The sequence below is a fragment of the Girardinichthys multiradiatus genome, chromosome 12 (assembly GCF_021462225.1).
Source record: "Girardinichthys multiradiatus isolate DD_20200921_A chromosome 12, DD_fGirMul_XY1, whole genome shotgun sequence".
Lineage (NCBI taxonomy): Eukaryota > Metazoa > Chordata > Actinopteri > Cyprinodontiformes > Goodeidae > Girardinichthys > Girardinichthys multiradiatus.
Genome location: NC_061805.1, coordinates 45566560 through 45591138, shown reverse-complemented (window position 1 = coordinate 45591138; position 24579 = coordinate 45566560). Strand labels below are relative to the sequence as shown.

Below are 24579 nucleotides of genomic sequence, written 5' to 3'. Positions count from 1 at the left end.
CAAAGTGCTGAACAATAGAAGTCATGTGCACAGAAAAGACTAACTACAAAACAAGCTTAGAAAAACACGCATAGAACACAGAACAATAAAATATAAACACAACTCACACTGGTTTAAGAGTCTGGGAAAAAAGATGTGTTTTAAAAGAGATTTAAAAACAGGAAGTGAAGAAGCCTGTCTAATAAGCCGGTCTATTTCATAGTTTAATGGCCACAACTGAAAAAGCTCCATCTCCTCTAAGTTTCAACCTAGTTTTTGGGACAACCAGAAGCAGCTGATCAGATCTAAGTACCTTAGGAGGAACATAAGGTTGAAGTAAGTTGGATAGACATATGGGTGCAAGTCCATTTAGGCATTTGTAGGTCAACAAGATAATTTTAAAGTCTATTCTGGGACCCACAGGGAGCCTGTGAAGGCAGGATAAAACCAGTGAAACCTACGAGCTCCAGTTAAGCGCCGAGCCGTAGCACTCTGGACAAACTGGAGATGGGAAAGGGAGACCTGATCCCAACATAAAGTGCATTACAGTAATCAAGTCGGCTTGTATCGAAGGCATGGACTATTTTCTCAAGGTCAGGTCTGGTTAACACTGACTTAAGTTTAGCTGTCTGCCTTAACTGGAAGAAGCTTTTCTTCAAAACAGAGTTAATCTGCATGTTAAACTTAAAATCATCTAAAATCATCCCCTCAAGAGAGCCAAGGTTCACAGGAAGAGAGCCAGCAGTAGAGCTATGGCTAAATACAACAACTTCAGTCATTTCATAATTAAAACTTAAAACATTTGAAGCCATCCAGCCCTTTATGTCATCGAGACATCTCAACAGCAGGTGGATGGATGATGAACTGTTAGTAGGTCAACGGTGTCAGTTTTTAGTACTTTTGTGTGTGTTTATGTGGTAATAAATGTTAATTTGTTTTATTAATACAATCTAATAAAATCTAAAATGCTTCCATTTATAATATTAATATCAATATCTAAACTTTAACAAATATATCAAAACAACATCCAGCTGTAATGTAACATCTTAGTGGTTTCAAACATTTCTTCTCCCATGTTGCTGGCTGCAGACGATGAGTCTCTAACGGATGTAGCCGTGCTAACGGTGGCGAATGCAGGAGATGTAGCCGTAGATCTGAGGCTGACAAAAACTGTGAACTCTTCAGCCTTGAGAAAAATCTTGTGCTTAACCAGGTTCTTCCTCAGATTAGAAATATTCCCGCCACTGGCCTTACACTTTGCATCACAAACATTGCAGCAAGCGTAATCTGCATCGCATTTTGAAAAATGGCACCATACTTTCGAGCGCTTTCTATCAGCCATGCTTACTTTATTGACTGTACACATTTAAAATGGAATTAATGGTATTAAAAATAAAGACGGGGATTGAGACAGCTTGAGGCAATGATTTGGGAAAAAATTTTTTGTTTTTCTCTGATTTGACAGTGGTTTGTTAAAATTTACAACACGTTTCAACATGATAAAATAAACCTGTAGTTTATCCTTCTTCCATTTGCGCTCAGCTTTTCTGCACTGTCGTTTGGCTGCTTGGGGCTCATTTAAGCACGACTGAGGTGTGAGTTGAGGGTACCTGGTTTATGAGGTAGCCAAATGATCCAGGGTCTTACCACAAGACTCCTGATAATGAGAGAGAGGTGTGTAGTAAAACACAAAGAGGAATCGGAGTCAGTAATAGTGTTATTAGTAAAAGCAGAGAATAGAGCAGCAGTGGAAGAGTTAAATGCGCAACAACGCCTGAGTGGAGCAGGAATGTTAGACTAACAAGCATGACAGGTGTGAAATAAAACAAGTTCATGATCAGAAAAACACAGCATGAAGGACGATAAGACAAACTTATTTCCTCACTTTATGTTGCATTGAAAAAAGCAAATTGTGAAAAGGTAAAAAGCCAAGTTATTCTTCAACTGTACAAAAAGAAAAAAAAACTGTTTTATTACAAGTTTCTAACAGCTTCATGAAGACTGTAACAGTATAAATAAGAAGGCCTCTGTCCAGCTGTCACAGTTCCAACAGCACCACCTGCTGGAGACAAACTGACACAACAGATTGTTTGATTTAACACGTGACAGACAGGTTATAGAAACTGAAAGTGTAACAGACGTTTTTGATCGGAGCTGAGACGCCATTACTGGGTGTTAGATCTCTGCTGAAAAACATCGAGTTATTTGGATGATTTTAAGAAGAAGCAGCTGAAACTTTTGGTGAGTTTTGTTGATGAAATAATTCATTACAAAATGGCAGAAAGAGCTCTTTTTGAAAGTTTCCTGAGCTGCCATGTGTGTTCAGAGACTTTCAGAGATCCTGTGTCTCTGAGCTGCAACCACAGCTTCTGTTCAAGCTGCCTGCAGAAATTCTGGGAACAAACTAAAAACAAGAACTGTCCCATCTGTAAGAGAAGATCTTCCAAAGACAATCCTGGAATAAACTTCACTATGAAGGAACTGGCTGATTCTTTTACTGGAAGACAGAAATCTGCATCATCTGAGACAGAAAAAGGAGAAAAGCAGCTGATGGTGGTCTGCAGTAAACACCAAGAAGACCCTAAACTGTTCTGTAAAGAGGAGCAGAGAGCTGTGTGTCCTGTCTGTGAGTTTTCTCTCCACCAGAATCACAAAGTGGTTCCTATAGAACAAGCAGTCAGTGAGCTGAAGGAGCAGCTGAAATCTGCCTTAAAGTCTCTGCAGGACAAGAGGAACAAACACAAACAGGTGGAGAAAACATACGATGATGTGATTCAACACTCCAAGAAGCAGGTGTTGTCCACAGAGAGACAGATCAGAGCAGAGTTCAACAAGCTCCACCAGTTCCTGAAAGAGGAAGAGGAGTCCAGACTGGCAGCTCTGAGGGAGGAAGAGGAGCAGAAGGGGAAGACTATCAGCAGAGAGATGAAGAGGATTCAGGAGCAGATCTCCTCTCTGTCAGACAGTATCTCTACTGTTGAAGAAGACCTACAGAAAGACAACGTGTCGTTCCTCAGCAGTTATAAAGCCACTCAGAGCAGAACCAGAGCCCAGAACTCACTGTCAGATCCACAGCTGGTCTCAGGAGCTCTGATAGATGTGGCCAAACACCTGGGCAACCTGTCCTTCAGAGTCTGGGAGAAGATGAAGGAGAAGGTCCACTTCAGTCCTGTTATTCTGGACCCAAACACTGCGAGTGGATGGCTCCATCTGTCTGATGATCTGACCAGTGTGAGATATGGAGACACAAAGCAGCAGCTTCCTGATAATCCAGAGAGAAACACTAATTACACCTATGTTTTTGGTTCTGAGGGCTTCAGCTCAGGAAAACACAGCTGGGAGGTGGAGGTTGGAGATCATCCTGCCTGGAATGTGGGTTTGGTTAAAGAGTCTGTTGACAGGAAGGGAGAGAGACGTGCTTCACCAAAATATGGAATCTGGTGTTTATATCATAGTGATAGAAAATACACCGATGGTGTGGGTAAAACTCTCACAGTGAAGAAGAGTCTCCAGAGGATCAGAGTCCAGTTGAACTATAACAAGGGGGAGGTGTCCTTCCATGATCCTGAAGACATGAGTCACATCAATACTTACAGAGACACTTTCACTGAGAAACTCTTTCCATTTTTATGTGTTGGAAAAGCTGCTGATGCTAAAACTTCTGATCTAAAAATCTGTCAAACAGAGATTTCTTTTTAGAGTTCAAAGTTGTTTTAATTCTCTGAATTATTTTGCATTGTTAGATAAATGTTTGTATTTGCAGTCAGACCAGCCTTGTATTTAAATCCTTAATGAACATCTTTAATCATTCTCAAGATTTTTAAGCCTTTATATGAAATTAATAGAAATGGATCACTGAAAACATATATTGAAAATCAACACATCTTGTTGGGCCATCATCGACTGGAGAGAAGGACTGATCAAACTACACCTCCCAGCATTCATTGCTGATTCTGCTGTCCGAGGTCACATAGGTCATGCACACACTGACATCACTCTTGTTGCCATGTCAGGCACATTGGAGCATCTTCCCACAGGTGGATTATCAACTTGCTGACAAAATAACCTTTTCCCAGACAGACATAAACCATTAATGTTCATTGCTGCTTCTCATATTCTGACTTGATCTGTTGGTCTGTGATTTCTGCTACTGACTGATATAATCATTTCATGCTAAAGTGTTTTCTCTGGTACTGATGTTCTTCATGGTTCCTCAAGTTCTCATTTGACCCAAAGCTTTGATTATTCCATTTTTTCCAGCTTCCATTACTCATAAATTAATTAATTTTCCATTTTACTATTGTTGGTTTTATTTTTCAGTAGTTTAGTGAGTGTTACTAGTTTTAAGCGAATAAATCTTTTAACTGGCTTATTTAACTGCAAGGTTGAAAGAATTGTTTAGGATTGTTAAATTATAATTTTTAATTCAATTCAATTCAGTTTATTTATATAGTGCCAATTCACAACACATGTTGTCTCAAGTCACTTCACAAAAGTCAGGTACATACATTCCTATTAATCCTAACCATTGAACAGTGCAGTCAGATTCAGTTATTTATTCAAATTGGATAAAAAGTTTTTCTATCTAAGGAAACCCAGCAGATTGCATCCAGTCAGTGACTTGCAGCATTCCCTCCTCCTGGATAAGCATGTAGAGACAGTGGACAGTCACTGGCGTTGACTTTGCAGCAATCCCTCATACTGAGCATGCATGTAGCGACAGTGGAGAGGAAAAACTCCCTTTTAACATGAAGAAACCTCCAGTAGAACCAGGCTCAGTGTGAGCGGCCATCTGCCACGACCGACTGGGGGTTTGAGAGAACAGAGCAGAGACACAAAAAGAACAAAGAAGCACTGATCCAGGAGTACTTTCTATGGGAAGTAAAAGTAAATGTTAGTGATGTAGCTCCTTTGTTCGTTTCACCTAGAAAGAAAGAACAGATAAACTGAGCCAGTTTTCAAGGTTAGAGTCTGAAAGAGAGCACATATAATTAGTTACAGTAAAAGCTCAGTCAATCGCCATGTCTAGGAGAGAGAAAGGGTTTAAACACTGAAAGACAGGGCCATGTGGATCATCAGTAGAGGGTGAGCATTAAGTTGTTGCCAGCAGAAGCTCGGACGATGCCCCTCTCCAGAAAGGTGTCACAGGTAGACACAGAGTCAGGCCAGGTGTAGCTTCTAGTAAGAGAAAAGACAGAGAACAAAGTTGAAAGCTGAAATAACAGCAAATAATTGGAGAGTAGTGTGAGAATGTAACAAAGAGGGTGAAAGTGATCATTATGTCCTCCAGCAGCCTATGCCTATAGCAGCCTAACTACACAGATAGTTTCAGTTCAGATTATTTAATTAAACAGCGCTTATTTACAACAATGTCGTCTCAAGGCACCCCACAAAGGGTGCCAAAACATGTGGAACTTCAACCTTATCTTGACTGACGAATCACTCTTGCACAAAATAAACACAAAACGCCTTCTGTTTATCTATGTGAATATTTATTAAATCACAGCCTGGATACAATACGTTCTTCCCATTTAATAATATTCACCTACTCAAACATGCAAAGTTCTACACAGAAGGAGTAAAATATCTAACTAAACAACATAAAGCAAAACAGCAGTGGGTGCGTATGGGATCAAACAAGGAGTTATGGCAAAAACGATAATATGACAAAAGGGGTGTGGTGTTGAGTGGAGGGTGGGGCGCAGCTCAATCTGTAACTCAGTTCTACTCAGTCATAAAACATCCCCCAACGCTGGGCGAGGTGAGCAGACAAAGGGTTATAAAACTTTTGGCGGCAAGCTAGTAAGCAGTAAAGTTGAAGACAAAGAAATTGGTGAATTTCACCATGAGGTTATTATAACAGTCCAGTTACACAGCGCACCTGCGCACAGGTGTTTGCACGGTAAAGACACACTTGCAAGACACGGCGGTCTCCGAAAGTACCAGCGAGTTTCAAAACAATGGCATGCATATACAATTCCGAACACATTAGACTCTAAATGGCGACTCTAATCGCACTAAAAATCTCCTCTACCCTGCCCGGCTATTCCTAATAAAGAAATAAAAAAATAAAAAATAAAAGGATGTGTTTTACTTTGTTGAAGTCTTCCTTCTGAGCAGAGTTGAGAGAGAGGAAGGGGAAAGTTGGAAGTTAATGTGCTTCCACAGTTAATTTCAGGAGAAGCGGTCAATCTTCGTCCTCTGGCCTCCTTGGCAAAAAGGAAAAATATGATCTGACCATCAGCAGTCGACTAGAACACAAAACAAGGTGGCGATTCGTCTCCTTGAATCTCCGTGGGGTTTTTTTTGGTTACATGTTAAGTTCACGTCTTCGATCGGCGTAGTGAAATTTCTGGCCTTCTTATTCCAGAAACCTCTTTTATGAATTTTTCGTTGGCCAACAAAGGAGAATAAATGAAATCCACTCGGGACTCTTCTCCAGATGATGCTTCAGTTGCGTGGTCACCGCGTCACGGTCTCCAGCTGAAGGCAAATGGTGGGTAGTCTCATCCTCTGTTATATAGTTGACGGTGGCCTCAGGGCTGCAACGCCCCTGTCTTATCAGCCGCAGGGGCCGCTGGGTTTTGTAGGACTATCCTGCGGTACAAAATGGCCGATGACGTTGGAAAGGCATAGTGGCGTCCAACAACGTGCAAATGGTCCAATATTCAGCAAACAAGTGGTCCAACAGAAGAGAAAAGAGAGAACAAGGTTAAAAGCTGAAATAACAGCAAATAATGCAAAATTGGAGAGTAGTGTGAGAATGTAGCGAAGAGGGTGAAAGTGGTCATTATGTCCTCCGGCAGCCTAAGCCTATAGCATAATAACTACACAGAAAGTTTCAGTTCAGATTATTTAGTTAAACGGCGCTTATTTTCAACAATGTCGTCTCAAGGCACCCCACAAAGGGTCCCACTGATGGTCATTGTTATACTAAAAACCACAACGATTGGCATACCTCCCTCTGTCAGACTGATTATAACCACTGGAAAAGAGAAGGGGTCAGACAGGTAGCAGAAATGGAGGGTGTGTTTGCACCTCAACCATAACTGAGCCGGTTTAGGCTAAACCTGACTCCCCCTTACTCCAACCAACAGGGAGGGAGGAAGGCTCCCTCCCTGATAAACTAAGCCACTCTAACTATAAGCTTTATCAAAAAGGAAAGTTTTAAGCCTAGCCTTAAAAGTAGACAGGGTGTCTTCCTCACCGACAAAACCTGGGAGCTGGTTCCACAGGACAGGAGCCTGATAACTAAAGGATCTGCCTCCCATTCTACTTCTAGAGACTCTAGGAATCACCAGTAAACCTGCAGTCTGAGAACGAAGTGCTCTGTTAGGAACATATGGAACAATCAGATCTCTGATGTATGATGAAGCTAAATCATTAAGGGCTTTATATGTGAGGAGGAGAATTTTAAATTCTATTCTGGATTTAACAGGGAGCCAATGAAGGGAAGCTAAAATAGGAGAAATATAATTTCTCTTTTTAATTTTCATCAGAACTCTTGCTGCAGCATTTTGAATCAGCTGAAGGCTTTTAACTGCATTTTGTGGACATCCTGATAGTAAAGAATTACAATAGTCCAGCCTTGAAGTAACAAATGCATGGACTAGTTTGTCAGCGTCACTCCTGGATAGGATTAATATATATTCATAATCAAATAATCATAATTGCACAACACATTTTAAATAGTATGTTGTTACTTTTGTGAAACCAGTAGAAAAAGTCTATTTAATGAATGTTTTAATCTCAGTGTCTTTTTAGTTTAACTTGAAAATGTAGAAATTCTTCAAAAATATAACATATTAACAATCACTACATTTCACTGAGAAAACATTTCACACCAAAGACAATTTAATGTTTTTCAAACCAGATCAAATATTTAATCATCTGTCTTTATCCAATAATTTCTCACCATCATTGAACATTTCTTCAAATTCTAATTAATTTGAACAAGGATGATTATTTTTAGTTTGTTTCTAACTCTCTTTTTAATTAATTAATTCTATTCAACCTGTTGCTGAAAATCATCTTTGTTGGTTGTTTATTAAAGTTTTTTTATTTCTTCTACATATTTATTTATTTTTCTTTGGCTGTTGAAGAAAAACTCTGTAGTTCACTGACCTTCAAATTACAGTCAGAACCCAGCAGGCAGTTATATTAGTCCAGTTATTATTGATGCTGATCCAAAGCTTTAAATCATGAAGGTTTTTTCTCCTGAAACATTTATCAGAATCAGTTTATATTCACCAGCAGAAACTGGAAACCTTTCTAATAACAGTTCTGTTGTGCCTCACAGTAAACTGGATCCAGAACCCAACGTGGTCCAGATGCTTCATGTTCTGGTCTCTGTGCAGCCTGCAGAGCTCTTGCAGCTCCTCCATGTAGGAGGATCATGAAGCTCAGACTGCAGGAAGTTAGATTTGTTCAGAGGATCAAAGTGCAGCTCTGATTCTGGTCATAAACAAGTTATCATCCTGGTTAAATATCAACGTTACATTTATTACTGAGATCATTCAGTTTAATCAAAGCAGGTAAAGAAGAAGAAGATAAAGTCAGAAACAGGTTGAAAACACACATCAGAGATGGTTTTAGAACAGATAAAACAAGAAACATGAAGGTTCTGGAAAGGTCTTCCCAAAGTCCTGACATCAGTCCTGGTACCAGTTTGTGGATCGTGATTAAAAGTCGTTGCAGAGACAAAAAACGAACCAGTTCATGAATGAACTCCATGGGTTCTGAAAAGAAGAGTCAGAATGATGCCAGAAGCTCCATGATGGCTACAAACATTGTGGTCCAGGTCCAGCTTGCTGAGGGACATTAAACCAAATGCTGGTGAGTCTGTATGTATAATAATGACCCTTTGTGGACGAGACAAAATCCACAGTAAATTAAAACTTGTGCACCCAGTTCTTCTTTTCAAAGATCATTTAGGTTGTTTGTAATGTAATCATTTTATTGTAAAAAACAGTTCAACTAAATTATTAAAAACTCAGAATAATGACTTTTATTCCCAGGATGAGTGGATTTAAACTTCTGATCAGAACTGGATGTTTTCTGTTAGTCAAAGGCTGTTTGTGTTAAATAGGAAGAGAAAGTTGAAGGAATATTAAAAATGAGTCAGAGTTAAAGAGATAAGATGATAAACACGGATTTTATTCCAGATCAGGAAGAAATCTCCAGAAATTTAAATTATTGATGTGACTGAATTCTAAAAGAGACACAAAGAAATGAGAAGCAGAAACATTGGATCCATGAAATACTGTTATCTGTAAGGATATTATCCTTCATAACAGCTTTGAGTTACTAAGTCATAAATACAGTTTAACATGAACCAAGATGATGAAATGAGAGAGAAAAAAAACAATAAAAAGGACCAGAAAGAAACATGAAGCTCTGATGAAATCCATCAGCCGCTCATGATGCATCTTCAGCAGGAGCATGAACTGATGTTCAGGTCTGTTACCATGGTAATGACTTCTGTGAAGGTTCAGAGGACTTTATTTTAAACTTTAAAGCTGTTGCTCAGATCAGTGGTCCCCAAAGCTGGGGTCATGACCCCACGGTGGATCGTTAATCAGCAGGTGCGGGGTCTTGAGATCCTCTTCAGAAATCAAACTGAATGTTAAAGATAATGTTAAAGCATTATTCTAATATAAATAATAAAACTAACTATTTACAAGTAGATGAAAGCAATATGTTGGCCGTTGATGCTGCTTGTCCTGTCATTATATCCTTGTTTAATTGAATCAGTTTTATACTCAGTCACTAGTTGGGGTCATGAGTCTCTTCCTGTTAGTTTGTGGGTCAGAAGCTGAAGGTTTGGGAATAACTGGTTTAGATGATATAACAACAAAACACAGGCTGAACAAACACTGTCAAAACAATGTGAGGCATGTGGTCTCATAAGTTGCTATAAATCTTTATTGATCCTGACTTTAGTTCTTTTTATTCATATAAATTATCTGAATTTTCTTTATTAGTGGTCTGCAATTAAAACCCATTAAGTTTTGGAGAAGTTATTTATCAGCTGTGAAAGATGTCCTCTTAGCGCCATCTGCTGGAGACACTGCAGAGGTACATCTCAGCACATTTGTTGAAAAATTTTTTTGTGTCTCTGCTCTGTTCTCTAAAACCCTCACTCAGTCATGGCAGATGGCCACTCACACTGAGCCTGGTTCTGGTTCTGCTGGAGGTTTCTTCCTGTTAAAGAGGGGGTTTCTTTCCACTGTCGCTACATGCTCATACAGGAGCAGGGAAAGCTGCAAGTCACTGACTCGATACAATGTGCTGGGTTTCCTTAGATAGAAAAACTTTTTAACCAATTTCAATAATAAACTGAATCCAACTGCACTGTTTAATAGTTAGGTTCAATTATATGTACTTGACTTAGAAATCTGTATGATTCGACTGAACTGACTGAAGTGTCTTGAGACGACGTGTTGTGAATTGGTGCTACATAAATAAACTAAATTGGATTGCATTGAACACATCACTGATACTGCAGACTCAAAGCTTCACTGCAATAAACAGGGAGACCTCCTAATGACAATCAGACAGAAAGATGTCATTTTGAGAGAGTTTCACCAACAACAATTAGAACTTTAATGATGACAGCTTTTCTTAACAAACATCCTCAGATAAAGTAATAAACTTAAATAATATGTTTTAAAGCTTCACTGTATTTGGGTTTATTTGGCTTTTTTCAATTAATAAAAGTCAGTACTCAGTTTTTACTGTTAATAAACCTCTTCATTAAATGCCAAAAGCATTACTGCAGCAACCTTCACTGCTCAAATATTTCACTCGACTGATTCCCTGTAAAGAGCAGCACACATGAATCACATTTATAAGATAAAAAGGCTTCATTAGACCAGTGATTCTCAACCAGGGGTACTCGTACCCCTAGTGGTATGTGAGCACATTGCAGGGGGTACATGGAAACATTTAATATTTTATTTCCAAGATGACAGGTACGTATCATGAGTCAGTAGGGATAATTGTTGGATGTATGACGCAGGTGAACACGCTCCCGACCGCAGACAGGAAAAACATGCTGCTAAAACTTAGAAACCAGGCAAGGATATCTGCGGTTTTTAAAAGCGCAGAATTTGGTTTTGATGGCAGCAGGGCTAACTCTCCTACTCCTGGTACATATGGTGAAGGTACAAGTACAAAAAATAGCCCAAGTGTTTCCTGTCCTGCCCCTGACACGCAGCTAAAGACAAGTCACCACAGAATAAAAGCTTTTGACCTGGATTGGCTGTTGGAGGTGAAATAATCTCCCTGGCTTTAAAAGACAGAACTTGGTCATGAAATACATACGAGATGGATAGATAAAGAAAGACAATAGATAAAGATTGAACAATGGAAAGAGACAGAAACAGATAAAAGATTTGATAAAGAGTGAGACAGAAAGATGGAGAATATATATATATATATATGTAAACACTGGAGGGGGTACTATAGCAAAATAGCTCATGGAGAACACAAGACAAAGAAGGTTGGGAACCAGTACATTAGACAACCTAATGGTTTTGTCAAAGGTGAATAAAACTAAAAACCTGTGAAGATTGTAGATAAACGGAAAGATGAAATAAGACTAAAATAAATATTTGAAATGAACCTAAGATATGTTGAACTTAAATATTCAGTCAAAGTGTAAATAAATACATTTAAAGACTCAGGCTTCCTGATACGACTGATGGTAAAAATGTTATCAAGGAACTTTACACTGAATTTACTTTACTAGACTGAAATGAAAACCTTTGTGTTTATTGATTTAGTGTTTCAGCAAATTATTTGTGTTGCTTCTTGGGTTGTAGCATTAAAAAATTAAATTAATAAAATGTAAGGCAGCTGTTCACTGATTATACAATGAAGTTATCCAGGAACAAAACAGAAGCAGAAGATTTACCTGGAAGAGAGAGACAACAACCTGTATGACTGGTAAGACGTCACTAAGAGGAAAATTAAATGATTTTTAGCATCGTTAAACTGAGCTGAGTTGTCTTTACAGGGTTGGAGATCTGACCTGAAAAACAAATGTTTGCTGGATTTTGAGGAAAGAGAAGAAGAAACCTTGTGTCTCAAGGATTGAAGTGAAGAAGACACTGATGTTGGTAAGATTCTCACAGTGAAGAAGAGTCTCCAGAGGATCAGAGTCCAGCTGGACTATAACAGGGTGGAGGTGTCCTTCTACAACACTGAAGACAGGAGTCTCATCTACAATCACAGAGACACTTTCTCTGAGAAAGTCTTAATAAAACTGAGATTTTAGTTTCATTTTCATACAAATTCAGTTTAAGTAATTAAAATTCTCCAGACCTCTACCTAGAAACATTTTGGCTTTATATCATTGCATAGCTTAAAAAATACAGGGTAAAATTTGTAGATTTGAATTAAATGCCAGATTTAATACAAAAAAAGAACATCTTGAATCATTTGTCTTGTTTGTAAAGTTATACAATGTACGATAAATCTGAGCACCAAGATATTTTTATTTAATATTTATTTATTTGCTCCTTTCATTAACCCTAATTTACAATTTTTAACCTTTTTTAAAGTTTTCATATTTCAGTCTTTCTCTTTTTTTTTAGATCAGATTGAATCTTTAAAAGTTTTTCAGTTTTACTAAATCTTATTTTCTGCTGTTTGAATTTACGGCTGAAATTCTCAAAACACTGAAAATTTGGGGATACATGAAATAAATTTCTGTTTAGTTGAAAACTCTTCACAAATCGAAACATTTTTTTTAACAGTTCTTATAAAACAAATATTAAAAGTACTAAAAAAGAGTTTTTCTTCAGCTGAATTATGAATCTTGTTAACATTTTTAAAGTATCTTCTGTAACAAACTCGGGCCTGGCTCTGTTCTGGGGGATGGTTCTGCAGCCTCTGGAGCTGACTGTGCAAAGAAGAGAGCTTCATATATTTAAAACCAGAACAAACAATCCTGAGTGTCTTCATCACAAGATAGAAATTAAATAACAGAGTCTACAGGAGATCTTTTTCTGCTCACTGAAAACCATCTATAATGACTTTAAAGATGTTCTGACAGCAAGAGTTTCTGCAGCATCTAAATTCCCTTCAGGAGAAGTTAAACAAGCGGGAAATCAGTTTAATTGAACACACTTAATATTTTAGACATTTTATTGCTGATATTTGGTCATTTAAGTTGTTATTGATTTTATAGCTTTTTGGATTTAACTTATTCAGATTAAACCTTTAATTCTCCAAATCTGCAGCTTAATGTGTGCAATGAATATGTTTCTACAAGTTTCTTTAAGTACTAAAGTCTTCATTGTGCTCAACCTAAAGAAAACGAGCTACTGGTACAATTTAAAATATGTTCTTGTTCATTAAATGGTTTTAGACATATTGGCTTCTGTCTAAGAAATAAATATAAAACCTGTTTGATCCATCATTTATCTTAGTAACTCTGCCATTAATTAGGTTGTTTTATCTCTTTATTTTTCCTTTATGTTGTCACTTGACTTGAACTCACTTCATTGAAAAAAGTTTTATAATAATCAAAATAGATGTCATAATACAGATTATTGATCACATTGATCTGTTTGTGTTGGTAAAGTCAGAAAAAGTCAAAAATAAAATCTGAAACTGAAAATGTTGTATTTCTGATTGTTGAAGCTCAAATTTAAACAGGATTTTTGTTTCTGCCAAAGCAACTCTAGTGCACTTTATTCTCTTCTATTTTCTTACTTTTGGCTCTTTATTTTGTCTCTATGTTACAAATAGCACCAAAAGGCAATTATTGCACACAACACTTGTAATAAAGTGCTACATATTTATTTGATATTTATATTTCAATATTTTATACTTTTTTCATGAAAATACAAAAATGAATATATACAGGTTTTATTACGAGGATGTAAAGTTCCCCGTCACCCCATTTGACCATTTCTCAGGCCTCAGGCTGTATGGTTTTCAATTTTAAAATGCTTTCAAATAAACTTAGAATAATGAATCTATACTTTTGAAATGAAGGGAACCACGTCTCCTGTCTCATCCTTAGTGAAACGATCCTGTGCGTCTTACTGGTGCTGTTATATATTTCTTTGGATAAAATTCTCAAGGCGGCGTTTTTGACAACTTTTGGCCGCCCCTGCTGGAGTAAAAATAGTGAGCTTATGGGTCAAAGCACCAAATAACCTAATTCATACCCTTGTGCTGCTACATGTATTTATTTGAAACATTTGGCTTCATCATTAGAAGTCATATATATTATGACCTGCCAGTTTTAATAGTTTTATTTAATTGTTATTTATTTTTATTGATTTCCAAAGAAGCAGCAGTTGAGTTATTTAACTTTTATTGTTCAACAGGTAATATAACAGTTAAAGCAACGCACTAATGGTAAACCACACTTAACTGTGAACAGTAAAGTTCAAATAAATTGTGCAAACATTCAGAGAAAAAGGAGCCCTGAGATAAAAAGGTAGTATCTTGCTTTAAGGTTTCTTCTGTTTCACCTTGGTATCAACTGGCAAATTTAAGTTGAGAAAGACGAGTTTTACCCTCCTTCTCTCTTCCTCGGCATCCAGCCTGCATCAGCATTTCAGTCAGGACCGTCGCACACCGTGAGAAATGAGCATGCAGTTTCTGGAATTAACCACCTCAGTAATAAATATACAATTTAACATTAAATGAAATTGGAAAAGAAGTGGCTGCAGTTGGCAGCACTGTTGCCTTGCAGCAAGAAGGTCCTCGGTTCGATTCCCAGGCGGGGCTCTTTCTGCATAGGGTTTACATGTTCTCCCTGTGCATGCGTGGGTTCTCTCTGGGTACTCTGCCTTCTAAAAAGTTATTAGGGCTCTCTAAATTTCCCTTAGGTGTGAATGAGTGTGTGGTTGTTTGTTCTGTGTGTGTCTGTGTTGCCCTGCAATGGACTGGCAACTTGTCTAAGGTGTACCCCACCTTCTGCCCATAGACTGCTGGAGATAGGCACCAGTAAGTCTATGGGCAGCTCTCTTGTGACCCACTATGGAAGAAGCAGTAGAAACTGACTGATGGACTAAAAAAGCAGCAAGTTTAGTGCGTGCTGAGCATTTTAAGCAAGCAAAGTAGTAAAAAACAAAATACGGCTCTCACTAATTGAGACTCGAGTCCTCTTGTTCAAGGTAAAGAGCCGTTCAAAAGGATCGGATCGTTCGTAAACGTCACATCATAATTTGAAACGTACTGATTACTCATTGAGAGCAGGCTTAAATCACACTGCTACATTTACTGTGACCCTCAACAGCTTCACTGACAGGTTTATTCTTTGATACGAGCATTTATTTACAGGCATGTCTATATTAAATGAAGGCGGGGTAAACACTGGACAGGTCATCAGTCCATCACAGGACAACAGAGAGACACACATCCTCTGTGTCCTTGTATGGTTGCTTGTCCTAAACACCATGCACACACAAGGACATTTTAGAGAAACAAGTTACCCTAACAGTCGTGTTTTTAACTGTCTGAGGAATGTGGAGAACCCAGATAGAACCCACATATGTACAGGGAGAACATGCAAACTCCTTACAGAAACACCCCAAGCTGGAAATTAAACCAAGGACCTTCTTGCTGCAAGGCAACAGTGCAGCCCTCTGTGTTCACAGTCTGGGCCTTTGCAGGATTTTATGAGATTTCTAATTCACGTGTTATTTTAGAGCCAACTCCACCTGAAGACCCCCGCCTGTAGCTTGCAGGATGTGGAGGGGTCAGACATCCAACTCCAATGTCCCCATCTGGTGAGCTGCAGCGAGGACCTTCTCACTTCACATAAGATTTCAGTAATAAGCATTTTAAGGCCTTTAAACAGAAACATTTCACACAGAAAATTATCTAAATGCATTTCAACTTAAATTTACATTGTACGAAATACAAATAAAGTTATTTATTCGCAGAACTTATTAAATGAACTAATACACTTTAAATAAAACACTTACATCTACAAAGTGACAGACAACATCTCACATCTGTATAATGTCGGACTCTGCTGTCTGTTCTCTAAATGTGATTTTATGGAGACAGATTTTGATCAGTCAGTTCATTGAAACTTAGCAGCTCAATGATTTTCAAACAGCAGATTAATACATGTCGACCAACACAGGAAGCAGTTATATTTGTCCAGTTTTTATTTAGATAAAATGCTTCATGTTCATTTTATTAATAATTCACATCAGTTTCCCAAACTGTTTAATTTCAGCAGATCTGTGATTTATTTCTATCAGTCTGTCTTTCACTGAGCAGCTCTGTTGTGTCTCACAAAAAACTAGATCCAGAACAAAACTCGGTCCAGAGTCCTCATGTTCTGGTTCTGTGCTGCCTGCAGAGCTACTCCATGTTGGAGGAGGATAAAGCTCAAACTGCAGGAAGTTAAATCTGCACAGTGTCAGGGGTCAATGTCCTGCACTGGTTGTGATCATGCTTTCATCCTGGTTAAACATCTTTACGTTCAATACTGAGATCATTCAGTGAATCCAAAGAGTTCTTAGAACTTAGAGAGTAAAGTTGGTCCCATCTGATGAACTGGTTTCAGAGTTTTGATTTCAAAGGTTGTTTCTGCATGTTGGTTTATTACCTTATGAGGAATCAATAAAAACACCAGAATCAGAAAGAAGACTTCAGCAATATTATTATTTAACAAAAATACAGCAAAGGAGTATTGCAGTACAAAAAGGTAATACACAAAGTAATGGACCTTTTTCATTCACCAACCAGCTTCCAGTTACTTTGTATTCACCAGTCACTTGGAAAGCTTCAAAAAAAGGATCCCAAAATATCTAATTGTTACAAATCTGCAATTTTTATGCACATGGATCTTAAATATTATAAGATTCACGCAGACTCCATCTTCTCAATATAAGAACAGAAGAAATTGTTTCTCTAGTAGTTTACGAGTTTAAATAGGGAATGTTCAACTATCTAAAAGACTAGATGGGGAGGGTCCTTGTTTAGACTGTTGACATTCACTGATGATTCAGCGCTGCATTCCAGGAGAACTTTGTTCTGCCATCCCTGCTTCTTGTTGTACAATCTCACCATCAGCTTCTGCAAGACGAGTTACACATTCGTATCCCAACACAGCATCCTTCATGTGGTTAACTATACCTCAACTAAAACAAAGTATATTCTGACAGATAACGTCTGCAGTTCCTCCAAGATAAGTTTCATCACCTTTTACCTGCATGATGTCATCTGATAAAAAAACTTTCCAGCTTCTGTAACTTCCTGGTTTGTGATGTGTCCCATGTTTTCTTCCACTGTTATTTAGCTTCATGTAATTGTGCAACAGAGCAATAAAACAGAACCCTTAACTGTAAGCTACTGAATCTTATTGTTTTTAAGTTAAAGCAAATTCAAAATTATACTTAGAAAAATGCTGTTAATCAAACTCATTTTAATGAAAGGAAATTTTTTTAAAACTTATTCACAGCAAATATTTGATCATCATTTAATATATGGTAACTAATGCTAACTGTTCAAACCTACTTAATGTAATACATCAAATAATAAATTAAATAAGTGTATAGCAAATGTTTATTTTCCACAGTTGTTTTACAGAGTTTAGAGAATTATTTGGATAAATGTTCTGTGATTTAAGTTTTTATGTGAGCTTAAAATAAATGATGTCTAACAAATGTTGAGTTCTGAGCAGAAGAAACTGTAAAACAAATCATTCTCCAGTTTCAATGCACCCTCTTCCAGTTTAATGATGTAAAATAAAATAATCTCTGATAATAATACCACAAATACAGTTTTAGTTGTAAACAGTCATGAAGAAACAGAGAAAATCTATATTTCTTAAAGCTCTTGGTGGTGATAGAAGAGACTGAAGTCATAATTTTTATAAACTAAACTGCAGGTTGATGATCAGAAGCAAACAGTTGTAACAGTGATGCTGCTGCAGAGAATAATGAAGGCTGGAAACTCTGATGATGAAGAGAAACAATCTGACCTTCAACTATTGGAAGATTTGAAAAGCCTCATTTATAACACCTGAACCATTTTATTCCTCCCTGATACCTGAGATTCTTCTCACCTTGATCATTGAGACTTCTTAGCTCAGTTCTGCAAAACTTCAACAAACACATCAGAACGACTGTAGAGGAGGTGGATCTGAATTTATTAACAAAACTGTCAATGAAAGTATGCAAAGAAAACAGACTTTGAAAAGGATTGTTTTGTTACGTTTATTAGAAATTATGATTAAAAGAATAAATCAAAAAGTGAGAAAAAAAAAACAATTTTTCTCTGGGTTTGATTTTAATTTCTGTTCCTCTTTATTGTTTCTCTGTCTTCGTATAGATTTTAGAAAATATTCTGTGACTGTTTTCTGATAAACAGGATGATCAATAAATAACATCAGCAGATAATGATAAAAGTACTGTATTTTACCTTAATATGATCAAAGTTGTGCATCATACTTTCAGCTAAATACTCTGATGTGGGAATAATTTTAGTCTTGGATCTCACAAAGACTGAAAAATATGTTCATTTGTTCACTTTATGTTTAATTGAAAAAAAGGAAATAGTGAGAAAATAAACTATCTCGTTGTTTTCAAAAGCTACAAAAACTGTTTTATAACAAGTTTGTGAAAATCAGCCTCTTGATGACTGTTACAATATAAACAAGAAGCCAAAACTTTAACTATGAAAGATGTTCCGACAGCACCACCTGCTGGAGACAAACAAACGTAATTTCAAACGTTGCTGATCGGAGCTGAGACGCCATTACTGGGTGTTAGATCTCTGCTGAAAAACATCGAGTTATTTGGATGATTTTAAGAAGAAGCAGCTGAAACTTTTGGTGAGTTTTGCTGATGAAATAATTCATTACAAAATGGCGGAGAAAATCGCTCTTTTTGAAAGTTTCCTGAGCTGCCATGTGTGTTCAGAGACGTTCAGAGATCCTGTGTCTCTGAGCTGCAACCACAGCTTCTGTTCAAGCTGCCTGCAGAAATTCTGGGAACAAACTGAAAACAAGAACTGTCCCATCTGTAAGAGAAGATCTTCCAAAGACAATCCTGGAATAAACTTCACACTGAAGGAACTGGCTGATTCTTTTACTGGAAGACAGAAATCTGGATCATCTGAGACAGAAAAAGGAGAAGAGAAGCTGATGGTGGTCTGCAGTAAACACCAAGAAGACCCTAAACTGTTCTGTAAAGACGAGCAGAGAGCTGTGTGTCCTGCCTGTGAGTTTTCTCTCCACCAGAGTCACAAAGTGATTCCTATAGAACAAGCAGTCAGTGAGCTGAAGGAGCAGCTGAAATCTGACTTAAAGTCTCTGCAGGACAAGAGGAACAAACACAAACAGTTGGAGGAAACATATGATGATGTGATTCAACACTCCAAGGAGCAGGTGTTGTCCACAGCCAGACAGATCAGAGCAGAGTTCAACAAGCTCCACCAGTTCCTGAAAGAGGAAGAGGAGTCCAGACTGGCAGCTCTGAGGGAGGAAGAGAAGCAGAAGGGGGACACTATCATCAGAGAGATGAAGAGGATTCAGGAGCAGATCTCCTCTCTGTCAAACAGTATCTCTGCTGTTGAAGAAGACCTACAGAAAGACAACGTGTCGTTCCTCAGCAGTTATAAAGCCACTCAGAGCAGAACCAGAGCCCAGAACTCACTGTCAGATCCACAGCTGGTCTCAGGAGCTCTGATAGATGTGGCCAAACACCTGGGCAACCTGTCCTTCAGAGTCTGGGAGAAGATGAAGGAGAAGGTCCACTTCAGTCCTGTCATTCTGGACCCAAACACTGCACACCCTGAGCTCTATCTGTCTGATGATCTGACCAGTGTGAAATGCGGAGACACAAAGCAGCAGCTTCCTGATAATCCAGAGAGAAACACTAATTACACCAATGTTCTTGGATCTGAGGGCTTCAGCTCAGGGAAACACAGCTGGGAGGTGGAGGTTGGAGATCATCCTGCCTGGAATGTGGGTTTGGCTAAAGAGTCTATTGACAGGAAGGAAAATATATTTGCTACACCAAAAAATGGAATCTGGTGCTTAAGTTATGTTTGTGGAACATACACTAATTACTCCAGGACCATCACAGTGAAGAAGACTCTCCAGAGGATCAGAGTCCAGCTGGACTATGATGGGGGGGAGGTGACCTTCTACAACTCTGAAGACATGACTCACATCTACACTCACAAAGATACTTTCACTGAGAAACTCTTCCCATTTTTTGGTGTTTTTTATGCTGCTTATGCCAAAACTTCTGATCTCAAAATCTATCAAACTAAGATTTCTTTTTAAAGTTCAAATTTGTTTTAATTCTCTGAATTATTTTGCATTATTAGAAGAATGTTTCTATTTGCAGTCAGACCAGCTTTCTATTTAAATCCTTAATGAACATCTTTAATCGTTCTCAAGGTTTTAAATCTTTTATTTGAAATTAACAATAGAAATTGATTACTGAAAAATAAATAGAAAATCAACACATCTTCATATTATTTAACAAGTCTGTTTTAAAACCAGAATAAAAAGATTCCTTTATGAATGTTTTTACTTCAGTTTCTAACTTTTTTTATGTAATTCGAAAATGTAGAAAATTTAATTCAATATTTCTGTCATGATGTAGGGTTGTTTGGTTTTTGGTTTTGGGGTTTTTCCTTATGTTTTTCACTGTTCAAGTTTTGAATCATGTTTCTGTTATTTTCCTGGTCATGCTTTAGTTTTGTCATCTTATTCATGTTTTGTCAAGTTTGGTTTTCGGATCTGGTTATGCTTTAGCTTCATGTTTTTCTAGTTTGTTTATTAGAGTCTCTGTTTTTGCCGCAGCCACGTTTTGTTCTGTCTGTCAATTAAGTTTATTTGGCTCACCTGTCCAAGTTAATCTGTCCCCTTGCTCCACCTGGTTTTCACGCTATATATTCACACATGTTCTGTTAGTCTGCGCGGAAACATCTTTCACCCTCATGCTCATGTCAAGTTTGATGCTCAAGTCTTATTTTTTGATCATGCCATGCCTGTCTTGCCTGCCTGTTTGTTTTGTTCCTGCCTCCTTCTGTGAGTGAGTTTTCGTTATTAAATCTTTTTCACCTACCTGCTGAAAATGATCTTTGTTGGTTGTTTATTAAAGTTTCTTTATTTCTTCTACACATTTATTTATTTTTCTTTGGCTGTTGAAGAAAAACTCTGTAGTTCACTGACCTTCAAATTACAGTCAGAACCCAGCAGGCAGTTATATTAGTCCAGTTATTATTGATGCTGAACCAGTACATTAGACAACCTAATGGTTTTGTCAAAGGTGAATAAAACTAAAAACCTGTGAAGATTGTAGATAAACGGAAAGATGAAATAAGACTAAAATAGATATTTGAAATGAACCTAAGATATGTTGAACTTAAATATTCAGTCAAAGTGTAAATAAATACATTTAAAGACTCAGGCTTCCTGATACGACTGATGTAAAAAATGTTATCAAGGAACTTTACACTGAATTTACTTTACTAGACTGAAATGAAAACCTTTGTGTTTATTGATTTAGTGTTTCAGCAAATTATTTGTGTTGCTTCTTGGGTTGTAGCATTAAAAAATTAAATTAATAAAATGTAAGGCAGCTGTTCACTGATTATACAATGAAGTTATCCAGGAACAAAACAGAAGCAGAAGATTTACCTGGAAGAGAGAGACAACAACCTGTATGACTGGTAAGACGTCACTAAGAGGAAAATTAAATGATTTTAGCATCGTTAAACTGAGCTGAGTTGTCTTTACAGGGTTGGAGATCTGACCTGAAAAACAAATGTTTGTTGGATTTTGAGGAAAGAGAAGAAGAAACCTTGTGTCTCAAGGATTTAAGTGAAGAAGACACTGATGTTGGTAAGATTCTCACAGTGAAGAAGAGTCTCCAGAGGATCAGAGTCCAGCTGGACTATAACAGGGTGGAGGTGTCCTTCTACAACACTGAAGACAGGAGTCTCATCTACAATCACAGAGACACTTTCTCTGAGAAAGTCTTAATAAAACTGAGATTTTAGTTTCATTTTCATACAAATTCAGTTTAAGTAATGAAAATTCTCCAGACCTCTACCTAGAAACATTTTGGCTTTATATCATTGCATAGCTTAAAAAATACAGGGTAAAATTTGTAGATTTGAATTAAATGCCAGATTTAATACAAAAAAAGAACATCTTGAGTCATTTGTCTTGTTTGTAATGTTATACACTGTACGATGAATCTGAGCACCAAGATATTTAAAACCAGAACAAACAATCCTGAGTGTCTTCATCACAAGATAGAAATTAAATAACAGAGTCTACAGGAGATCTTTTTCTGCTCACTGAAAACCATCTATAATGACTTTAAAGATGTTCTGACAGCAAGAGTTTCTGCAGCATCTAAATTCCCTTCAGGAGAAGTTAAACAAGCGGGAAATCAGTTTAATTGAACACACTTAATATTTTAGACATTTTATTGCTGATATTTGGTTATTTAAGTTATTTATTTTATAGCTTTTTGGATTTAACTTATTCAGATTAAACCTTTAATTCTCCAAATCTGCAGCTTAATGTGTGCAATGAATATGTTTCTACAAGTTTCTTTAAGTACTAAAGTCTTCATTGTGCTCAACCTAAAGAAAACGAGCTACTGGTACAATTTAAAATATGTTCTTGTTCATTAAAAGGTTTTAGACATATTGGCTTCTGTCTAAGAAATAAATATAAAACCTGTTTGATCCATCATTTATCTTAGTAACTCTGCCATTAATTAGGTTGTTTTATCTCTTTATTTTTCCTTTATGTTGTCACTTGACTTGAACTCACTTTATTGAAAAAAGTTTTATAATAATCAAAATAGATGTCATAATACAGATTATTGATCACATTGATCTGTTTGTGTTGGTAAAGTCAGAAAAAGTCAAAAATAAAATCTGAAACTGAAAATGTTGTATTTCTGATTGTTGAAGCTCAAATTTAAACGTGATTTTTGTTTCTGCCAAAGCAACTCTAGTGCACTTTATTCTCTTCTATTTTCTTACTTTTGGCTCTTTATTTTGTCTCTATGTTACAAATAGCACCAAAAGGCCATTATTGCACACAACACTTGTAATAAAGTGCTACATATTTATTTGATATTTATATTTTAATATTTTATACTTTTTTCATGAAAATACAAAAATGAATATATACAGGTTTGATTAATTAGATGTAAAGTTGGTTTAAGGCAACTTTAGGTATTTAGGTCAAATTGATGTTATTCTTATTTCTTTTTTTAACTCTGCTGATTTGATCCCCTTTGTTTCCAGGCTGAGAGCTGAAGGTGGTGGAAGGTCTTCATGTGACGGTTCCTCCGCGGTGTGTGTGTGTGTGTGTGTGTGTGTGTGTGTGTGTGTGGGTGTGTGTGTGTGTGTGGGTGTGTGTGTGTGTGTGTGTGTGTGTGTGTGTGTGTGTTAGTGTTAGTGTCAGTTTCCTTCACGATTGAATGCATGTTCACAAGTTCCTGGGGTGATCTGTTTGTAAGGATTATGATTATTGAATAATTAATATTCATCAAGAATTATAATTTAAAATCATAATTTGAAAAACAATTTAATTTCTTAACCAAAAATCATTACTTACGAATAGAAATCAGAGATGTCCTCTGGTGTTGTGATTATGGGCTCAAAGCTCTTTAATAATTACAAATTATTAACCAAACCACAAACTTTGAATTGAAAAAAGTTTCTGTCTGGCTAAAAAGTTGTTGTCTCACCTTAAATGTAGAAAAGACTGTTGCAATGTACTTTACAAATAGACATAAATCTTTAGATTATCCAGACATTTATATAAATGAGGAAAAAAGAATAAATGTTAACAACTTCACTTATTTAAGTGTTACTCTGGACCAAACCTTGACTTTAAAAAATCATGTAAACAAAATTGTGCAACTCTTTAAAATTTACTCTGGCAAATTTTAGGTTCATCCGAGGATCCCTTACCATTGAAGCATCACATATGTACTTAAATTTCATGATTTTTTTCTACCTTCTCTGTTGTTGCCATGAGTCAGTGGAATACATTACTAACTGAGATTATAACATGTACAAGTTTCTCAATGTTTGCACATTTGACAAAGAAATGGCTTTTATCAAAGCAGGTTTGCGCTCATTAGTGATGAATGTGTGTAAATGAAAGTATAGTTGGTTCATTTGAAAGTATGTGAGAGTGTGAAAGTGTATGTTTGTATGAACAAATAGGTATGTTTATTGTATAGGTGCAAGTGTGTGATAGAGAAATGATAAATCCCTGGAAGTCTTTAATAACTGGTGTAACTGAGGGGCGAGGTCTGTTACGATTGTATTGTATTAGTTTATGTTCACTGGTTCTCTTCTCTCATACATTTCCATAAAAAAAAAAACCCAGTTAGTTTTGATTAATATCAACCTGTCAAGGGACTACAGGTGGAAATTAGCATATTTTGCTATAGCCTGGCACCATGCATATTTCCTGTTTTTAGGTCAATGTATTGCTGTGCATTGTCCCTGTACAAATAAAGGAAATCATCATCATCAACTGTCACTGTTTATTCAACCGCTTCACCGAAGGTGGAGGAACTTTGACCTTGTTTTGACAGATAAATCACTCTTGCATGAAAT

The 24579-nt window shown here is 37.0% G+C and overlaps 2 protein-coding genes across 2 annotated transcripts; both read left to right on the top strand.

Moving 5' to 3' along the window:
* The first annotated feature begins 2121 nt into the window (after positions 1-2121).
* LOC124878061 (nuclear factor 7, brain-like) lies at positions 2122-4276 on the top strand. Its single transcript, XM_047381814.1, has one exon. The coding sequence runs from the start codon at positions 2254-2256 to the stop codon at positions 3676-3678; it is 1425 nt and encodes a 474-aa protein (XP_047237770.1). The 5' UTR covers positions 2122-2253; the 3' UTR covers positions 3679-4276.
* Positions 4277-18673: 14397 nt separating this feature from the next.
* On the top strand, positions 18674-20494 carry LOC124878060 (nuclear factor 7, ovary-like). The gene has a single exon (XM_047381813.1). It carries the CDS (start codon positions 18830-18832, stop codon positions 20252-20254), a length of 1425 nt encoding a protein of 474 aa, XP_047237769.1. The 5' UTR covers positions 18674-18829; the 3' UTR covers positions 20255-20494.
* Positions 20495-24579: the final 4085 nt, after the last annotated feature.